The sequence below is a fragment of the Manis javanica genome, chromosome 1, assembly GCF_040802235.1.
Source record: "Manis javanica isolate MJ-LG chromosome 1, MJ_LKY, whole genome shotgun sequence".
In the NCBI taxonomy this organism is placed as follows: Eukaryota; Metazoa; Chordata; class Mammalia; order Pholidota; family Manidae; genus Manis; species Manis javanica.
This window is the reverse complement of record NC_133156.1, coordinates 182,846,069-182,867,358: the sequence shown is the minus strand read 5'-3', so window position 1 is coordinate 182,867,358 and position 21,290 is coordinate 182,846,069. Positions and strand designations below refer to the sequence as shown.

Here is a 21,290-nt window from a genome sequence, read left to right as displayed (position 1 = left end):
TTAATATACAATTACATGAGCAACATTGTAGTTACTAGATTCCCCTCATTATCAAGTCTCCACCACATACCCCATTACAGTCACTGTCTTTCAGCATAGTAAGATGCTATAGAATCACTACTTGTCTTCTCTGTGCTATACTGCCTTCCCCATGACCACCCCCTACATTATGTGTGCTAATCGTAATGCCTCTTTGTCCCCTTCTCCCTCCCTTCCCACCCATCCTCCCCAGTCCCTTTCCCTTTGGTAACTGTTAGTTCATTCTTGGGTTCTGTGAGTGTGCTGCTGTTTTGTTCCTTCAGTTTTTTCTTTGTTCTTATACTCCACAGATCAGTGAAATCATTCCATAACTTGTCTTTCTGTGCCTGGCTTATTTCACTGAGCATAATATCCTCCAGCTCCATCCATGTTGTTGCAAATGGTAGGATTAGTTTCTTATGGCTGAATAGTATTCCATTGTGTATATGTACCACCTTTTCTTTATCCATTCATCTACTGATGGACACTTAGGTTGCTTGTTTCTTGGTTATTGTAAATAGTGCTGTGATAAACATAGTTGTGCATATTTCTTTTTCAAGCTGAGAACTTGTAATCTTTGGGTAGATTGCTAGGAGTGGGATTCCTGGGTCAAATGGTATTTCTATTTTTAGTTTTTTGAGGAACCTCCATACTGCTTTCCACAGTGGTTGAACTAGCTTACATTCCCACCAGCAGGGTAGGGGGGTTCCCCTTTCTCCGCATCCTTGCCAGCATTTGTTGTTCTTAGTCTTTTTCATGCTGGCCATTCTTACTGGTGTGAAGTGAAACCTCATTGTAGTTTCAATTTGCATTTCCCTGAAGATTAGTGATGTGTGGAGCATCTTTTCATTTGCCTGTTGGCCATCTGAATTTCTTCTTTGGAGAATTGCCTCTTCATATCCTCTTCCCATTTATTCACTAGGTTATTTGCTTTTTTGGGTGTTGAGGCCTGTGAGTTCTTTATATATTTTGGATGTTAACCTCTTGTCGGATATGTCATTTACAAATATACTCTCCCATATTGTAGGATGCCTTTTTGTTCTGTTGATGTGTTCTTTGCTCTACAGAAGGTTTTTAGTTTGATGTAGTCCCGTGAGTTCATTTTTGCTTTTGTTTCCTTTGCTCGAGGAGATGTGTTCAGGAAGAAGTTGCTCATGTTTATATGCAGGAGATTTTAGCCTGTGTTGTCTTCTAAGAGTTTAATGGTTTCACAACTTACATTCACGTCTTTGATTCATTTTGAGTTTGCTTTTGTGTATGGGGTTAAACAATAACCAGTTGCATTCTCTTGCATGTAGCTGTACAGTTTTGCCAATACCAGTTTTGAAGAGGCTGTCATTTCCCCACTGTAAGTCCATGGCTCCTTTATCGTATATTAATTGACCATATATGGTTGGGTTTATATCTGGGCTCTCTAGTCTGTTCCAGTGGTCTATGGTTCTGTTCTTGTGCCAGTACCAAATTGTCTTGATTACTGTGGCTTTGTAGTAGAGCTTGAAGTTGGGGAGCATAATCTCCCCTGCTTTATTCTTCCTTCTCAGAATTGCTTTGGCTATTCGGGGTCTTTTGTGGTTCCATATGAATTTTAGAATAATTTGCTCTACTTCATTGAAGAATGCTGTTTGTATTTTGATAGGAATTGCATTAAATCTGTATTGCTTTAGGCAGGATGGCCATTTTGACAATATTCTTCCTATCCGTGAGCAACAGATTTGTTTCCATTTATTGGTATCTTCTTTAATTTCTTTCATGACTGTCATGTAGTTTTGGAATATAGGTTTTTCACTTCCTTGGTTAGGTTTATTCTTAGGTATTTTATTCTTTTTGATGCAATTGTGAATGGAATTGTTCTCCTGATTTCTCTTTCTGCTAGTTGATTGTTAGTGTATAGGAATGCAACAGATTTCTGTGTATTAATTTCGTATCCCGCAACTTTGCTGAATTCAGATATTAGATCTAGTAGTTTAGGAGTGGTTTTTTAGGGTTTTTTATGGACAATATGTCATCTGCAAACAGGGACAGTTTAACTTCTTCCTTGCCAGTCTGGATGTCTTTTTATTTCTTTGTGTTTTCTGAGTGCCATGGCTAGGACCTCCAGCTGAACTATGTTGAATAAAAGCATCCTTGTCTTGTTCCCAATCTTAAGGAAAAGCTTTCAGCTTCACGCTGTTAAGTATAATGTTGGCTGTGGGTTTGTCATATGGCCTTTGTTATGTTGAGGTACTTGTGCTGTATACCCATTTTGTTGAGAGTTTTTATCATGAATGGATGTTGAATTTTGTCGAACGCTTTTTCAGCATCTATGGTGATGATCATGTGGTTTTTGTCCTTTTTGTTGATGCGGTGGATGATGTTGATGGATTTTTGAATGTTGCACCATCCCTGCATCCCTAGAATAAATCCTACTTGATCATAATGGATGATCTTTTTGAAGTATTTTTGAATATGGTTTGCTAATGTTTTATTGAGTATTTCTGCATCTATGTTCATAAGGGATATTGTTCTGTAATTTTTTTTTGTGGTGTCTTTGTCTGGTTTTGGTATTAGAGTGATGGTGGCGTCATAGAATGAGTTTGGGAGTATTCCCTTTTCTTCTGCTTTTTGGAAAACTTTAAGGAGCATGGGTATTATTGGATCTTTGCTAAATATTTGATAAAATTCAGCAGTGAAGCCATCTGGTCCAGGAGTTTTGTTCTTAGGTGCTTTTTTGATTACCAATTCAATTTCGTTGCTGCTAATTGGTCTGTTCAGATTTTCTGTTTCTTTCTGGGTCAGCCTTGGAAGGTTGTATTTTTCTAGAAAGTTGTCCATTTCTTCTAGGTTATCCAGTTTGTTAGCATACAGTTTTTCATAGTTCTGCCAGAATGAGTGGGCCGGGCACACAGGTAGAAGCCTCTATGCTTTTTGTTTGTAGCTGCTGTAGGCGGGGCTTCTCTCTGCCTGTTCTAACACCAGTGCAGGGTTTGCCGGTTTGCGAGTTAGGTGGGGTTGGCCGGGAGGAAGGCGCAGCAGGCTGTGTATCAGTGGAGGGTGGCCTTGGACCTGTGTAGCCCACCAGGGGGCTGGAGTGCCTGAAGATTGTGAAAGTTCCCAAACTGCTGGGCACAGTGCACCTGGACAATTTTGTCTACCTGTCCTTTCTTCTGAACAGTAAGCTCTGTGCAATCCTTGATCCTTTAGCAGCCCTCTTGCTATTAGGGAAGTCTCTCAGACTGCCAGCCTTTCTTTTGTCCCAGAAGAGCCAGATATGGATCCCTGCTTTCCGCAAGCAGCTGGAATCTCAGTCTCTTCAGGTATTCTGCCTGTCTTAGCCTTCCAACACCTCTAATCATGAGAGCACTGTGAAATGCAGGTTGTGCTTCCAGAGCAGATCTCCAAAACTAGGTGTGCAGCAGTCCCACGCCTCCACTCCCTCCCCGCTCCATTTCTCTTCCTTCTGCCAGTGACTGGGATGGGGGAAGGGCTTTGTTTCCCCTGGGTCATGGCCTTGGTATGTTCATTACCCTGTTCTGTGAGGTTTATTCTTTTCTCCAGGCATATGCAGTCTGGCGCAGCCCTCTTTCCTGTTGCTTTTTCAGGATTAGTTGTATTAATTATATATCTGTATTATATGTGGTTTTAGGAGGAAGCTTCTGTCTCACCTCTCATGCTGCTGTCTTACTGTTTTTTTCCCTCCTCCACTCTTTATATGTTAGATGTTTTATTCTGTACCGTTTATGTTTCCCTTGACTGATTTCATGGATATCTGATTTTATTTTGCATTTATTTAGTATTTGGTTGGTCTGCTTTCTTTGCTGTGGTTTTATTTGCTCTGGTGACAGCTATTTGGCTGTAGGAGTACTTCCATCTAGAGCAGTCCCTTTAAAATACACTGTAGGATGGTTTGTGGGAGGTAAATTTCCTCAACCTTTGCTTATCTGGGAATTGTTTAATCCCTCCTTCAAATTTAGATGATAATCTTGCTGGATACAGTATTCTTGGTTGGAGGCCCTTACTTTTCATTGCATTGGATATATTGTGCCATTCCCTTCTTACGTGTAAGGTTTTTGCTGAGAAGTCTGATGATAGCCTGATGGGTTTTCCTTTGTAGGTGATCTTTTTTCTCTCTCTGGCTGCTTTTACTACTCTGTCCTTGTCTTTGCTCTTTACCATTTTTATTATTATATGTCTTTGTGTTGTCCTCCTTGGGTCCCTCATGTTGGGAGATTTGTGGACTTCCATGGTCTGACAGACTATTTTCTTCCCCAGATTGGGAAAATTTTTCAGCAATTATTTCTTCAAAGCCACTTTCTGTCGCTTTTTCTGTCTCTTCTTTGGTACCCCTGTAATGCGAATATTGTTCCATTTTGATTGGTCACACAGTTCTCTTAATATTCTTTCATTCCTGGAGATCCTTTTATCTCTCTCTGCCTCAGCTTCTCTGTATTCCTGTTCTCTGATTTCTATTCCATGAACAGTGTCTTCCACCTCATCCAATCTGCTCTTAAATCCTTCCATTGTTTCTTTCATTTCTGTTATCTCCCTCCTGAATTCATCCCTTACCTCTCGGATATTTCTCTGTAGCTCCATCATCATGCTTATGACTTTTATTTTGAATTCTTTTTCAGGAAGATTGGTGATTTAAGTCTCATCAAGCACCCTCCCTGGTGTTTGAGGGGTTTTGGACTGAAGAAGGTTCTTCTGCCTTTTCATGGCAATGGGAGTGGTCGCCAGCGAGTGGTGCATATGTCAGTTGGGAGAACAAACTCCCTTCCTGCTTGCCAGTCGCCTTGCCTGTCTCCGCTGTCTGTGCCAGTTAACCACACACAGGGAGCAGCCTCTGGGTTAATCTCCTGAGCTGCCGTGGGCAGGGTGGCCCTCAGGATGGCCTAGGGCACTGGTAGGGGTCGCCGGTGAGTGGTGTGTATTCTGCTGTGAGAAAAGAGCCCCTTTGTGCTTCCCTGATTCTGTACCCTTCTCCACTGTCTGTGCTGGTCAACCACGTGCAGGGAGCAGCATCTGGATTATTCCCCTGAGCTGCCATGGGCCCTTGGGATGGCCTAGGGCACTAGCGGGGTTTGCAGGCAAGCAGTGTGTGTTCTGCCACGAGAACAAAGCCCCTTTGTGCCTTCCGGACTCTGTGCCTGTCAATGGCGCACAGGGAGCAGCCTCTGGGTCTGGGCCAGTTAGCCACATGCAGGGAGAAGCCTCTGTGTTAAGCTATGTGGTTGCTGTAGGCAAGGCTGCTCCCTGGCCTTTTCCATGAGATGTTGGGTTCTCGCAGATGTAGCCTGGCTCGTGTACTGTATCTTCTGGTCACTTTCTTAGGAATAGTTGGATTTGCTGTGTTTTCAAAATATATATGGTTTTGGGAGGAGATTTCTGTCACCGTACTCACACTGCCATCTTGAGAATCTTCCCATTAGCCATTTTTAAGCAAATTAAACCTCTGGCTGACAGAGGAATTCCCTGTCTCTTCCCTTTTCTTCCTCTGTCCTTCTACACACATACATACTCACACACACACACAGTTTTTTTCCCCCTGAACTGTTTGAAAGTTGTATATATTGTGCTACCTTACCTAGTTTATTTCCTAAGAATAGGATTTCTTAAGAGTGATAGTACAGTTAACCAACCTCAGTAAATTTAACATGGATAAAATTCTTCAATCTACCATATTCTGATTTTGTTAGTTTACCCAGTAATGCTAGTTATAACAGTATTTTTCTTTTCTCCTCCTGTACAGGATCAGTCTAGGATCAGATAACTGCATTTAGTTTTCTTGTCTCCTAACTCTGGAACACTTTCCATAGCGTTATCTTGGGTGAAATGGACATTTCGGAAGAAGGCAATCTGTCTTTTTTTTATATATATATATTTCTTATTTTGGATTTATCATGTTTCTTCCTTATTAGATTGAGATTATGCACCCCAGGTGAGAAAAATCACATAAGTGATGCTGTATCTCTATGATATCAGATCTAGAGGTGCTTATTGTTCATCTTTCTCTCATGGATTATAATTACTTTTGGTCACATTTGGACAAATTTTTTTTAACTCTCTTCAACTATTTGATATGTGGAGAGAATACTGTAAGACTCTGCAAATATCCTACTTACCAGAATTTCCTTCTGGATTTAACACACAGATGATGCCTTTTCTGAAGTAATCTTTATTACAATGGTTACAAAATGATCTTCCAGTAAATGCAGCAGAACCTCTGCATTTACATTTGTTGATTGGTTTGCAGTTGTGGACTCCTGATTTCTTCAGTGGTTTATGATTTATTACTGTCCAGTTCTTTCTTGATTTCTCCCATTTTATATTTATATGTCTTGTCTTCCACAGTGAGAGCTCTGGTTCCCAGCACAATCAAAACATTTGCTTATTTGCTCAATCCTGTAATAATACCTAAAGTAATTCAAGAATTGCTACACCCATACCATGACAAAAAAAAACCCCCAAACAATTAACTACTAAAAGAGTGAGAATTGGTTGTAATTCTCCCCTTTCTTCCTAGCTCTACCAAAGCTGGAGTATATAAACCAAACAATGGTTCATAAATTACTTGTATTGGTTTTCTTTTTCCCTATCAGTGGATTATATTTGAAATATGATTGAATTAGTTTTTTTTCAGTTTTAATTGTTTCTCTCCTTCCGAACCTTGTTTTAATTAAGATTGTTAACATGCTTCTAAAAGTTAAAACTATGTAATAAGATGTAGTCTGAATTTGAGTCCCATTTTCTTTCATTCTTTTCTATCCATTACCCCTTATATGTGCTCAACTTCAGTGTTTTCTTTGTTACCCTTCATCTGTTTCTTTTTGTAACCCTAAAGCAGATAATTATTTTCTATTTTTATTTTTTTTAATTTTGGTATCATTAATATACAATTACATGAGCAACATTGTGGTTACTAGATTCCCCCCATTATCAAGTCCCCACCACATATCCCATTACAGTCACTGTCTATTAGGGTAGTAAGATGCTATAGAGTCACTACTTGTCTTCTCTGTGCTGTACTGCCTTCCCCGTGCCCACTCTACGTTATGTGTGCTAATCGTAATGCCCCTTATTCCCCTTCTCCCTCCCTTCCCACCCATCCTCCCCAGTCCCTTTCCCTTTGGTAACAGTTAGTCCATTCTTGGGTTCTGTGAGTCTGCTGCTGTTTTGTTCCTTCAGTTTTTGCTTTTTCTTATACTCCACAGGTGAGTGAAATCATTTGATACTTGTCCTTCTTCGCCTGGCTTATTTCACTGAGCATAATATCCTCTAGCTCCATCCATGTTGTTGCAAATGGTAGGATTTGTTTTCTTCTTTGGCTGAATACTATTCCATGGTGTATATGTACCACATCTTCTTTATCCATTCATCTACTGATGGACACTTAGGTTGCTTCCATTTCTTGGCTATTGTAAATAGTGCTGCAATAAACGTAGGTGTGCATATGTCTTTTTCAAACTGAGAACTTGTATTATTTGGGTAAATTCCTAGGAGTGGAATTCCTGGGTCAAATAGTATTTCTAATTTGAGTTTTTTGAGGAACCTCCATACTGCTTTCCACAATGGTTGAACTAGTTTACATTCCCACCAGCAGTATAGGAGGGTTCCCCTTTCTCAACATCCTTGCCAGCATTTGTTATTCCTAGTCTTTTGGATGTTGGCCATCTGAACTGGTTGGTATGAGGTGATATCTCATTGTGGTTTTAATTTGCATTTCCCTGATAATTAGCAATGTGGAGCATCTTTTCATGGGCCTGTTGGCCATCTGAATTTCTTCTTTGGAGAAGTGTCTGTTCATATCCTCCACCCATTTTTTAATAGGGTTATTTGCTTTTTGGGTGTTGAGGCATGTGAATTATTTATATATTTTGGTTGTTAACCCCTTGTTGGATATGTCATTTACAAATATATTTTCTCATACTGTAGGATGCCTTTTTGTTCTGCTGATGGTGTCCTTTGCTGAACAGAAGCATTTTAGCATGATGTAGTCCCATTTGTTCATTTTTTATTTTTGTTTCCCTTGCCCGAGTTAATGTGTTTTCTTATTTCCCTTATTTATGTAAAAAGTTACAGTACATTTGTTCTTTTGTACTTTGTAAAGACTTTAAGGTGTTTGCCATTTTAAGACATTTGGCCAGATAGTTTAGGGATGCTTGATTGAAGATTTTGAAAATGTATTTTAGGCAGGTAGGAACATTTTCTGGCTCATACAGTTCATGAAAGAAGTGAACAGTCAAATGGCAGGGAGGACAAGGATGCAATTAGGTCTCAGGAGCAAGTGGAACTGGGTAGTGAATATGTTGAGTTTTGCATTTACCTCTTGGTTTTGCTTACTACCTCTGTCAAACTGGCTTTATTTTGTTTCAGTGCTTTCTCACTAAGCCAATAAATACACTGTCAACCACATTTGAGTTTTCTCAGTATCTACCACTTCTCTCATTTCTAGTTTTAAAAAAAATTCTAGGACAGATTTCTTTATTCCAACTTGGATAAAGTAGTTCCTCTTGGACTTGCGTTATATTTGTTGAGGGCAAGGTGGCCGGCCCACTGATGCACATCTCAGGGAGACATCATTTACTATGAATACAGTGTTGTCTCTAGAGGTTTATTTATGTATGCAGTACATGTGATCCTAAAAAAAAGTATATCTAGTTATACTAACATGCCATTTATTAACGAGTTGTTTTCCTGGGAATAATAACTGTTAAATCATAGTTACATGGGGTTGTTAATTCATGGTTCTCATCACTAACTGTTCCTGGCATATGCATTTAGCAAGTTGATCTTTTATTATTTTTCAAATCTGAAATTATGTTTACCAATCTTTTCAGGTAGCAGTGAAGTTCGTGGTGACCTTCATGATACTAAATGTTTCTAATGTTCATTTTTTCTTTCTGTTGATAATTGCCTTGAGATACCTATACCACATTTTGACATTTTAATATCCAGTTATAACTCTCTAGTCATACTTGTGGCATCTTCAGAATTATGATTTTCGTATCTTTTGTGAGACATGAGGGGACAAAACTAATGTTAGAAGAGTTGGCTGAGAGGTGCTGTGTATATACTAGAAGAGATTAGCAGATTGGGTGCTAGTTAAACAGAGGAAAGCATAAAATGACATATACTCTTGTACTAACTGGCCAGCGTAATATCTACATTCTTAGGTGTGAAAAGTGGATTTATATATCTTGAGACAAATAAGTAACTCTAACAAAGCAGTACCAGATGAGGTTTGGGGGTATATTCCTAGAAAACTAATGTTAATGGTAGTTTCCCTTTGTGGTATGAGTGTAGAAAACTTTTTTTTTCTCCATGACTTGAGGGTGACTTTCTTTTGGAGGGTGGTGGTGGTGAACATGAATTACTTATTTTTATAATTAGAATAAAAGGCTGTAAAATAAGTTTGAATTCTGTGATATCTAGAATACAGCATGGATAGAACACTGAGGACTGAAAGGTTCTAGGTGTGATCTTGCTATTTAGTTCTAAGGCTTAATCTGTAAACTGGGATTCCCTTGCCCACAGGATTCCCCTTAATTTGAAGCTCAAATAAGATCATGAACATTAGAGTGCTTTATAAACCATGAAGTGCTATAGAGTTCAAGTGTGGGGTTTTATATATGTATATATATATTATATCAAAATCTTACTACGAATTTAATGGAGCCATTGTGCTCTGGCTAATTTTTGATGGTGCTTTTAGGTTTTTAGATTTCATATTTCTTAATCAGTATCTGTGAAGGAAATTAATGATTTCCTCCTTTCTGAAAGACTGCATCAAAATGACAGGCAGTTTTTGATTGCCCATGATAGTGGACATCTCAGAAATAACTCATGGGATGTAAAGGCAATATCTTGTTAATCCTTCAAGCCATTTCTTCATGACTGCTTTAAGAACTGAGTTTCTTCTCGATGCTTCTATAATAGATTTTATGGTTGACATTTCATTGAATATTTCTTTGTTTCAGAGTGGCATGTTTTATCAGTTCTTAAAAGGACATAGAAAAGAGTTTTTAACTGTTACTTGTCAAAATAATTTCGAGATTCAGAATGTTTTATGACAATTATATATCCTGTTTTCAAAGAGTATTAAACATAGGAAAATGTTAAAGTAGTATAGTTCTAATTTAATACAATAAAGGTTGGTGTATCCTCCTCCCCTTTCCATCATTGCATGCATGCACATAAAGAAAACAGAAGAAATTATATCCAAATATTCAGTCTAAGTGATGGTTTTATTGGTAAGAATTTACTACTTTTAATTGTTTTCTATAACAAGCATGTGTTACACAATCAGGAATAAATTATCTTAGAGGGTTAATATTTAATTGCAGTTGTTTTCAAAGGAGTTAATAATAACTCAGATTTTTCTAGGTTAATTTAATGATTCATAAGTTGATTATCCATAAATTCCTCCAAGTGAACAAACCTCCTTTATGGCCAGAGCTTAGTTATCCAAAAAATGGTATATTGTTTAATGGTTATGGATCATAAAGATTATGTATACTGTATCAAGCATTTGTTTTGAGTTGTGGCTATCATTTGTTACTTTGATTAAAAATTATGTGATATTAACAGATTTAAAAATTATTCTTGAGTCAGTGAATGCCTTTGGTGGTAACCCCTTGGTTTTCTTCTAATAGCAGATTTGTAGTACCCAGGACACTTTTACATTTCCTATTTTTGGGTTAAAACCATGACTTGGGACATATGTGATGGTAACACTGTTTACATATTTACATGTGTAATACTATTGTATGGGCATTTCATCTTCAATCAGCACTTTATTTTTTGGTCCATATGCTAATTTAAAAAATGAAAACAACCTCAAGGGTTTTTTTTAATCCACTAGTTCTTATCCTTTGGTGATATTCTACCAGGGATGTAGATATATAATACCATTCCTTTTTAAAGCTGTGAATTAATGAATATATCATAGTTTATTCAGCCAGTTTCCAGTCTCTGCAAACCCTCTTAATTATAGAGGCATGAAAATGGAAACTTCCAGGAGATTTCCAGCTATATTTTATTATTTTGTCTTCTATGAGATGTTAGCTCTATTTTAAAAGCTAGAATGTTAGCTCTGTGAAAGAAGGGATCAGTTCTGGCTTAATAACCTTACTGCTTCGTTACCTAGAACAGAAATGTCAAGTATTTGTCAATTAAATGAAAGAACATTAGCTAGATTTGAGGTTACTCTCTGACATATTTATTGCTGAGAAGATAGTTTCTCCGTTTTTTTTTAGATACCCTGAATGACCTGATACTTGATTTTGGAATATTCCTATGAGTCTATTGGGAAGACCAAAAATTCCTGTGCTTCTGTTAGGTTGTTAGCATTTGCATTAAGTAGTTTTACCCTGTGGCATCATTGATAGGGCTGCTGTTTAAGCAAGAGAAAGAAAATTTAAGAGACAAAGAAAAGGATGTTGATGGTGGTGGGTCTTGCCTGTCCTTAAGTTAGGTTCAAAGAAATAAGGCTTGAAACTTACATAATTGCAAAAGGGAAGTTTATAATACCTTATAAAAAGAAAGCCTGAAATATAATCACCAGCATCTTTTTAGTTTAACCATTTTATTTGGAGTGAAAATATGAATGATAGTTCTAAGAAGATTAAACAGTAACTTTCCTAAATGATTAAAAATGTGCTTATACTTTTAAAATAAAAATGAAATTGTGTAAATGAAATATGAATATACTTAAATTTCATTCACAAAGAAAATAACATTTGAAAAAAATTTGTAAACCATTGAAGATATGTTACTTGGCATATGGATTGTAGGCAGACTTTTCATTATGTTTTTAAAAATGTGTTTGTCACAATGTTAGCGATGTCTAACATTGTGTTTTATGCTTCTGATTTAAAATTCACACCATTGTAGTGGGAATAGAACTTGAGACAGCTGAACACGTGTAAAGTAAATGAATTTAATGGTGATGTTTTGATGAATTACTTTTGCAGAAGTTTCTCTGCCAGGATTAGAAATTATATTGGTAGCATACAAATGTGTCTGATGATTTTAAATTAGTAGATTACTATCTGGAAATGTTATTAAATACAAACTAAAATAAATAAAACATGCTAGACTTAAAAGCCTGAAATTCAGAAGGAGTCTTGGGATAAAAGTTAGGAGAAGTGTTAAAGTTCACAAGGATTAAAGGAACTTGTTCTCAGAAAGGTTTATGGAAGAGACCTACGGAAAGAGTGATACTTGATTATGATGGATTTTCCAGGGTATGCATGTCAAGAGAAGCTTTCTTACCTCAAGCTAGCAAGTCATGGAGTCAGAATGCTTAATAAATAACTGTAACTGAATAGGCCTCTAACTTATCTTAGGAAGAGAGAAGGGAGAGAGATCTGTTTGGCTCTTGACTTCATTACATTAGATTTCACAATGGGACTAACCATAGAGGTCCCATTTTTTTGTTTTATTTTTTCCCAGGCTCCTAAAAACAATGTGAAAATGCTCAACCTCTGCTTATTGAAAGTTGAAATTCCTTAATTAGGAAAAGGCCTTTTAGTTCTTCACTTCATATATATTCCAGACTGTCCTGTGAAAGACTGATGTCTTTTCAGGACTGATATTCATTGACTACACAGTGGTACAAATAGGCCAATTGTTAAAATATGGAAATAATTCTTCCCTGATTAGTAACTGTTGCCCCAAGGGTGATGTCCACTTCCCTGACTCTTCTAGTCCCTCCCTGAGGACTGCCCCTCGTCACTGTGCTACAGGAACTAAAAGCTTAAGAGGGGGTGGAAGAAGGGGCTCACAGGATCTTGCCTGCACATTACAAGGCACATTACTGTTCTGATTGTTCATTGCTTTTGGTTTACCAATTTCTAAATATTTCAAATGCTACCCCAGGTATATGCATGAAGAAAAACTCAAGTTTGGAAAGTACAAAATGAAAAAAGGTTTGTTATAAACAGCAAGGCATCTCAGAGCCTTTAATAATGCAATAGGCTTGTGTCCCTCTAAGAAGGTTAGCTAATGCATGTGTTTCAGACTTTCTTGACCAGGGAATTCCTATATAGAAGACCTACAATTTTACAGGACACCAGTTTCTGTAGAATACAGTTTTTGAAGGGCTACTCTCTTGCATTCTGTAAATGTATACTTAAAAGGCAGTGCTAGGCACATTAGGAAATACACAGATAGGTTTTTGCCTTTAAAGAACTTAAAATCTGTATACCTCCAATTGATATTTGTTGATAATTCCATGTGGCAATTAGTGACTGATTGAGAGCTATTTCTTTCGGTTTTATAATGGGGGAGAAACAATTTTTTGGAGGAGTTTGTACTTTTGAAGTTGTGAGAGGAATCTTTACAAATTAAGGAAAATGATGCAAAACAATAGAAGACATACTGCTTGCATAAGCAGTGATTGTTCTTAATGACTGGGTAAAGACAAAGTTGTTTTTGAAAGTATTTTCATTTTATAGAAGGTGGACATAGTTTCATATACTAAGATTGCTTAAAAAGACCTGGGGTTTGTTGGAAGTGGACATTATTTACAGAGAATTTGGATATCATTGTTCAGTAAACTTATGTCTGCTGCTTGTATCCAGTGAATCAGAAGCCTATGTAATTTTTGTTGTATTTTGTATTTCATTCTAATTTGAAAATAATCTATGTATGTTAATAGGTCTTTGGATGTGAGCATTCAGATAGCTTAACAAATGTTTGAGGGTATTTTGAGCATGAGTGGAGAGGTATACACTTACAGGATAATACAGTGAACATATACTTTTAATTGATACTAGATTGTTGAAAAAGACAACACATATGAACACAAAAACAAGATAGTAAAAGGTATGACTCCCAAAATGGTAAAAACAGTAAGAAAGTGTTGTAAGACTCTCTAGGCTTTGGTGGTTATGAAAGGTATAATGGAAGCTGACCTTGAAGGATGAGTAAAATCAAGTAAGTCAGGTCCAGGGCAAGGTTGTTTTGTTCATTTGTTTTGGTTGGAAGGAATGGGAGGAGGTAGAGAAGAATAGGAGCAGAAGCCTATCTGGAATGAGTGTCTGATAAAATTAGAAAGGTAGAGATTGGCTAGATTGCTTGGACCTTAAACATAAGGCCAAGTAAGAGGATGAGAATACTCTTGGATTTTTTTAACAGAGGAGTCATGTGGCAAAAGTGTCCTTTTGTAAAGGTTAAATGTGGTGGCATCATGCAAGGTGGTTGGGAGAATGTTAACCAGATAAAGCCCATTTCTCAGCCAAATTAACATTTCACTAAATATATGCAAATAAAGAAGAAAGTATATCATAGAATTATGGATGAAATGGTAGCTTGAACCTGAAAGTAGTGATAATCAAACAGTATCCATAGTGTGGATTTCCATATGAGGCGTAGATGCCTCAAGACTTTGTTTCCCACCCTGCATTTCTATCAGGCTATAAAAACGTAGAGACCTGGTAAAATGGATGTGCATAGTCTGTTCCTTTGTTGTAAACTGGGCGAGGGAAGGCAAGTTCTGTGGCTGCTGACCTTGGTCCTGAAAGATGGCTAAAGTACTATTTCTCTCAGAATTGGGTTAGAATGAGTTACACTGTACAATGATGGCCTAGGTAGCAACCAGTTTTTTGTTTTGTTTTTTTTTTTGTTTTTTAATAGGAGAACAAGTGAGAGGCTTTTCTTTAGAGATACAGTGAGAGGACAGAGCTCCTGACTCACACCAGGAGGGGACAAGAGAGTCCCCACAACCAGTTTTAACTAATACAAAGCCTAGGAACTGCAAGGTATTCTTGCTCATATCTAGTGGTTAAGAGCAAGGATGAGGCCAAATTGTCTTGCCAAATCTTGGCCTGGCCACTTATTATCTAAGTTACTTCTCTGTCCTTTAGTGTTTGTTCTCTTTAAAACTATACACATCTTGAGGTTGTGAGAATTGAGTCAATCCATGTAAAACACTTAGAACAGTCACTGGCACATGACAATATAGTTATTCATTTTTATTACCCATATGTATTTGTCTATACTCTCACTATGAAGGGAATCTAAGAGATTTTGTTTTATATTTGGCTTTGTTCTATTGTGTTTTTATAATCAATTCTATGCCACTGCACACTCTTTTGCCAGACTCTGTAGTCCAAAGTTACTGGTAACAAGGGTTCATCTTAAAGGAAACAACTGTTTAACAATAAATGTAAGCATAGTCTAATTGCCATATGGAATTTACTGGATGTGATTCCAAGGAAGACTATCTTAGAGAAATGGGTCTTGTAATGTTTTATGCCTGCACTTCCAATTTTTGTTGTTTTTACATCTAATAACGTATATATTAGGTGTATGTGCATTTCTAAATATTTTAATGCCTTCCATCTTTTTTTCCCAGTATTAAAGTTAAATCCCCAGTGTTTTCCAAGATTATTTAAAAGAAATGGTAATTACCACTCAGCACCTAGGACAGCACTCAGTGCACTGCAGTATTACATAAACTGGCTTGCGGTTTGGGGTTTGTGTTCTGAATTTGGGAAAGAAGAAGAGAAAGTTTTGGGGAAAGTTTAAAATTCTCATAAACACTACTTCTAAAAGTATATGAAATGCAGAATGCTTTCGTGGCTTTGTTTCAGAATGTTTTACACTGGCTGTAGAACCCACTTCATGAAGTAGTTTGAGTTAAAATGATCTAATATTTGTGTTTTAACTTTCAGCTTTGTGTTATTCTTGGAAAATTTCGCACCACTTGTGAATTCCTTGAACCTGGGCATTGCAAACCCACTTCTGTTGGGCCCATCTCCTTTGCACTTTGCTCAGATTAAGACTCAGTTGGCGCTTCAGCAGCTGAATGCCGTTGCCTCACATAGTTCAACACCACCTTATACTTTATTAAATCAGGCTTTCTTGAAAATAGCCATGTCGAGACCCAGGTTTAATCCTCGAGGAAACTTTCCACTTCAGAGGCCACGAGCACCTAACCCTTCTGGGATGAGGCCTCCAGGACCATTTATGAGGCCTGGATCTATGGGTCTTCCAAGATTTTACCCAGCAGGGAGAGCCCGTGGAATTCCATACAGATTTGCTGGCCATGAGTCTTATCAGAACATGGGACCACAGAGAATGAATGTTCAGGTAACTCAACACCGAACTGACCCAAGATTGACCAAAGAAAAATTGGATTTTCATGAAGCACAACAAAAGAAGGGGAAGCTTCATGGTAGCCGGTGGGATGATGAGCCTCATATGTCTGCATCAGTTGGAGTAAAACAGAGTTCTGTAACACAGGTTACAGTGCAGAATCCTAAAGTGCAGAGCCGCTATACAAAAGAGAGTGCCTCAAGTATCTTAGCAAGTTTTGGATTATCTAATGAAGATTTAGAAGAACTCAGTCGCTATCCTGATGAACAGCTAACTCCTGAAAATATGCCATTAATTTTAAGGGATATAAGAATGCGAAAAATGGGGCGCCGATTACCTATTTTACCTTCTCAGAGCAGAAATAAAGAAATGCTTGGTAGTGAGGCAGTTTCAAGTAATGTGATTGATTATGGGCATGCAAGCAAATACGGTTACACAGAAGATCCACTTGAAGTACGCATATATGATCCTGAAATTCCAACTGATGAGGTTAAGAATGAATTTCGGTCACACCAGAGCATTTCTGGATCTGTTCCCACTCCAAATGTGATATGTAATTCTATGTTTCCTGTTGAAGATGTGTTTCGACCGATGGACTTCCCCAGTGAGTCCTCCAATAATCAGTCCTTTTTTCCAGTTGAGAGTGGAACCAAGATGTCAGGCTTACACATTTCAGGAGGACAGTCAGTCCTTGAACCTGTAAAATCTGTCAGCCAGGCCATTAGCCAAACTGTTAACCAGACAATGAATCAGTCTCTCATTCCTCCGTCTATGAGTCAGCAACCTTTTTCATCGGAATTAATTTCGTCTGTAAGCCAGCAAGAGCGGATCCCACGTGAACCTGTGGTGAATTCTTCCAATGTACATGGATCAGGAGGAAGTAAAAAGAATTACCAGTCAGAGGCTGATATTCCCATTCAGTCTCCCTTTGGAATTGTGAAAGCATCATGGCTACCAAAGTTTTCACATGCTGATGCTCAAAAGATGAAGAGACTTCCAACTCCTTCTATGATGAATGATTATTATGCAGCTTCTCCAAGAATATTTCCACATTTGTGTTCTCTATGTAACGTAGAATGTAGTCATTTGAAGGTGAGTGTTTTTAAAGATCACTGTATAATGATACTCAGCGCTCAAGTTTCCCTTTAAATTCTCAGATGGTGTTAACTAGGCAATAAAGAAATGCAGAAATTAATTTTGATTGCAACATCAACACTTAGTTGTAATCTAAGTAGCGCTGGCCTAAGTACTGAGTTGAGTGTTAGACTTTCTGTATTCTGGGGACTGGGCACACCGTGTGGTTTGTCCATTTGATTTGAACTTTTGATTTATTATCCCAGAAAATTTATGCAACATCAAATTTATACAACAAACTATGTAAATTATAAGACAATTGTCACATCAGTCGCCTTTAAATAAGAGAACCTGTTAGTATAAAAATATAAAAAGTTGGAATAAAACATTTGTACTACACGCTTTTAAGGGACAGTAGCCCTGCATATATTGCATATTGTAGCCTTGCATATATTTACCTATCTTACACTGAAAGACAGCTAATGTCAATTTAAATATTTTCTGACTATCTGGACTAGGATTTTTAGTGTTTTTTTGAGGAGTTTATAAAATAACTTAATCCATAGCAAAATTGAGTGAAGATGAATTATTTTGGGACCAACTATGGGCTCAGAGAATAAAGGGTAAAATCATAGAAATTTAGAAGAAAAATTTTTAAAAAAATAAAGAAGTCTTAGGTACTTGGATAGTTAGTGTTGTTAGAAGGAAGTATTTTATAGAGGTACTGAAGAGTAATGTAGAATATAGTGCTTGGTAGTAATCATTGGTAGATTTGAGTAGGAATTTCCCAGAATGTTTTATTACATGTTGTTGGAAACCACTCCTTCTCTTTACTAATGTGATTTATAGATTTATATTATAAATGATTAGGAAGGAATGTACTTCCATAGGAACAAGGTTTGTTTTGATTCAAGGCCATATCACTGGTTGCATCCTTTGAATAGGCTTAAAAATCTATAGATGTTTATTCTAGTCTCTTGTTTTTTCTCCTTTCAGTGCTGCCCTTTTATTGTCTATTACCCACCCACCAGGTTTTAGCCAACAAAATCCAATACCTAGAGCTGATGTTTTTTTTAACTCCAGCAAAGGAAAGCAACATTCCTTTCTCATTTTGGCCAGATTTAGTCTTAACCCTATCAAAGGGAATAGATGAGTCTTCAAAAATCTCAGAATAATTCATAGCACTTAGTTGTAATCTGGAAGTAGTACTGGCATAAATAATAAAATAAATTGAGTGTTAATCCTCTCTGTATTTCATTTATTTTGAACTTCAGTTAGTTATGATGAATCCAAGAAAAATATCTTAACTTAAAGTTTAAATTTTTATTCTGTAGAATAGAAAAGGTATCCATTTATTCAGTAGGCATTTACTGACTACCAGTTTTGTACAGGACTATAGTAGGTGCTAGGGTAGAAATGAAAAGCTATATAAAATTTATATGTTCTTAAACAGTTTAGTCTTCATTGAAGAGAAAAATTATGCAACTAAGAAATTGAAAAAACCAGAAGGTAGCACATGGTTTGGTGACCTGTATTTAACTTGTTGGGCTATGCTATAGGTGAGAGATATTTAGTATTTCTATTTTGACTTCAGGCTTAATTCATGCCAGCCTTACCAGTTCATCAACACCTATTGAGCATTTAGCAGTATGTAATTAAAAAGAAGTATAAATATACTTTCTGACATCAAAAGACTTACATAGTTTGATAAGACTAATTGGATATCAGTGACAAACTCTATTAACCTGGACTAGAATGACCTGGGAGGGAAGACATGATGGGGTAGGTTGGAGATGGGTCTTGAATGATGAGTAAGCTTTGAATATACATGGGGGAGGAGTGATGACATTTCAGATAGGAACAAGTACAAGGACCTGCAACAGCTAGCCTGAAGAGTTTAGACTTGAGGTGAGAGGCATGAGGAAGCTAATTAAGGTTCTGGATAACATGAAGTGACATGTTGAAAGTGTATTTTCGGGAGAGAAATCTGGCTGACGTGTGGGGTGAATAAAAATAAGAAGAGAGAGGATAGGAATTTAATATAGCTTCCCTAGTTACTCAAGTGAAAGATGGTGAAAGTCTGAGTTAATATGGTAAGAAATCACTTAGTGATCATTAGCATTCACAGAGATTGATTGCCATCTCAAACACACACACACACACACACACACACACACACACACACCCTTTTAACTAGTTACTCAAGTGCAAGATGGTGAAAGTGAGTTAATATGGTAAGAAATCACTTAGTGATCATTAGCATTCACAGAGATTGATTGCCATCTCAGACACACACACACACACACACTTTTAACAATCAGACCAGCACAACAGAAATCACTTAGTGATCATTCGCCATCTCAAGGGATTTGTGGACATGGGCTAAGGTGGTACAAACTACCTGTCTTGTTTCCATGATATGGCTTGCTGCCTTGTATGTGTGTACATATATATGACATTATAAATATGTACCCAATAAATGTAATTTACCAGTTGCAGAATTTTTTTAGGTAATATCTGACAGTATGTTCCCCACCTCTGAATCTTTTAAACTATAGCCTGCATAAGACAACAACAGAATATGAAATGTATTTCTTTTCTGAATTGGGATTCAGACATTAAGAGAAGTTGTCCTTGGTCTAGAAGCTATGTCTTTGACTAAAATTATCCAAGAAAGTACTGACAAACATAAGAGATTTTTGAGGTAGTTGGAGGATAAACTCTGACATGGGTAGGTATTTTCAGTTTGATTCTGGCCTCACTTTAAGTTTACAGTCCTTGTACCATCTCCTGCTTAATAGGTAATTATTTCTTATTTTCAGGAGAGGCAGTACTGTTTTTGGACCCTTACTTAGTTACTATAGAGTCTAGAATTGGGGTGACATAGGTATATTTACTGAGCTTAAGGCAAGTAATGTCAGTGAGTGAAGTGGACCTGTTAAATGACAATAGATAATGGGTGTGTATATGTACATGTGTGTAGAACTGGAGAGAGTATGCCTTAAAGAGGGCAGGCATAAGCATCAGCTAATGGTTGCTGTATAAAATATATGTCTAGTATTAACATCTTATTTTTTCAAGATAAGCTGGAAATCTGGATTTGGGGGTAAAATCTCTGGATTTTTAAATGTTGGCAACTCATTCAAATAAAACTTTATGGTCCAAATAAATCATGCCCAACACACTACTTGCCAGTATGTCTGTTTGAATGTAAGCAATGTCTGGGTAATTGTCTAAAGACATGGGTTTAGCAGTACAAGAGACTCTAACAGTCTCTTCTAGCCTTCTATTTGTATCACTGAGCAGGATATGCAAACATTTTTTATAATCCACAGTCAGTTCCATGGCTTAATGATAGTTTAGGGTTTGTCATAACTTGTTGCTGAGTATTTCAAGTAAAATGCACTTAAATTTCAGATGATTCTTGATAAGGCAGATACCAAAATTAGTGTCAACTGTGGTTTTAACTGGAAATTTCTAGTTCATTTTGAATAACTAAATGTTTTTGAAATGGAAATGAATAACATTTTCCTCAAAGAATGTTTTGAAAAACAGAACTGTTCAGTAAGTTTTTATGCCTGTCCAAATGCTAGAGAAACAATAAAACATTGAGTAATATACACGTTGCTTTTAACTGATTATTTCACGTGGGGGGCTGTATCTTTGAAAACTGTATTGCCTTTTTTAAAAAAATAGCAGATGTATCTTCCAGGAGCTATCTATGGGTATAGAATGTAATTTTAGGGCAGATTTGTAAATGAATGTATAAGAAAGCATTTTGTTCATTGTAAAGCTCTGTATATGTAAGGGATATTGTGTCTTTGAAATGGTGTTACTTTCCCTTAAATCCTGAAAATAAGTTAGATTTGATCAGCAGCAGATTTCATATTTTTACTAATCTGATCCTTTGTCAATGTAGTGAGTACCTTGTTTGGAATGGTACTGGCCTAAGAGGATTTTTTGGTAGTGTTTGTTAGCTTGAATTTTAGAGGTATAAGTCATTGAGACTGTATTTTGAGGATGCCATTTCACATACCATTTTATTTATGGAGATTTTGGTGTTCTCTTGAGTGTTTTTTTGAGATGAGTTATTTTTGATCCATGTTTTTTTTTCCAAGGTT

General features: G+C 37.0%; 1 protein-coding gene across 7 annotated transcripts in view; it reads left to right on the top strand.

Annotated features, from left to right (window-relative positions):
• ZNF638 (zinc finger protein 638) overlaps positions 1 to 21,290 on the top strand; it is a 136,662-nt gene that overhangs the window by 53,885 nt on the left and 61,487 nt on the right. For 6 of the 7 annotated variants that reach the window (XM_073211658.1, XM_017668639.3, XM_073211656.1 and 3 more), the window contains exon 2: positions 15,672 to 17,187. The exons of the other annotated variant lie outside the window; for it this stretch is intronic. In XM_073211658.1, coding sequence (XP_073067759.1) covers positions 15,672 to 17,187 — 1,516 coding nt within the window. The remainder of the gene's footprint in view (positions 1 to 15,671; positions 17,188 to 21,290) is intronic. 7 annotated transcript variants of the gene reach the window in all.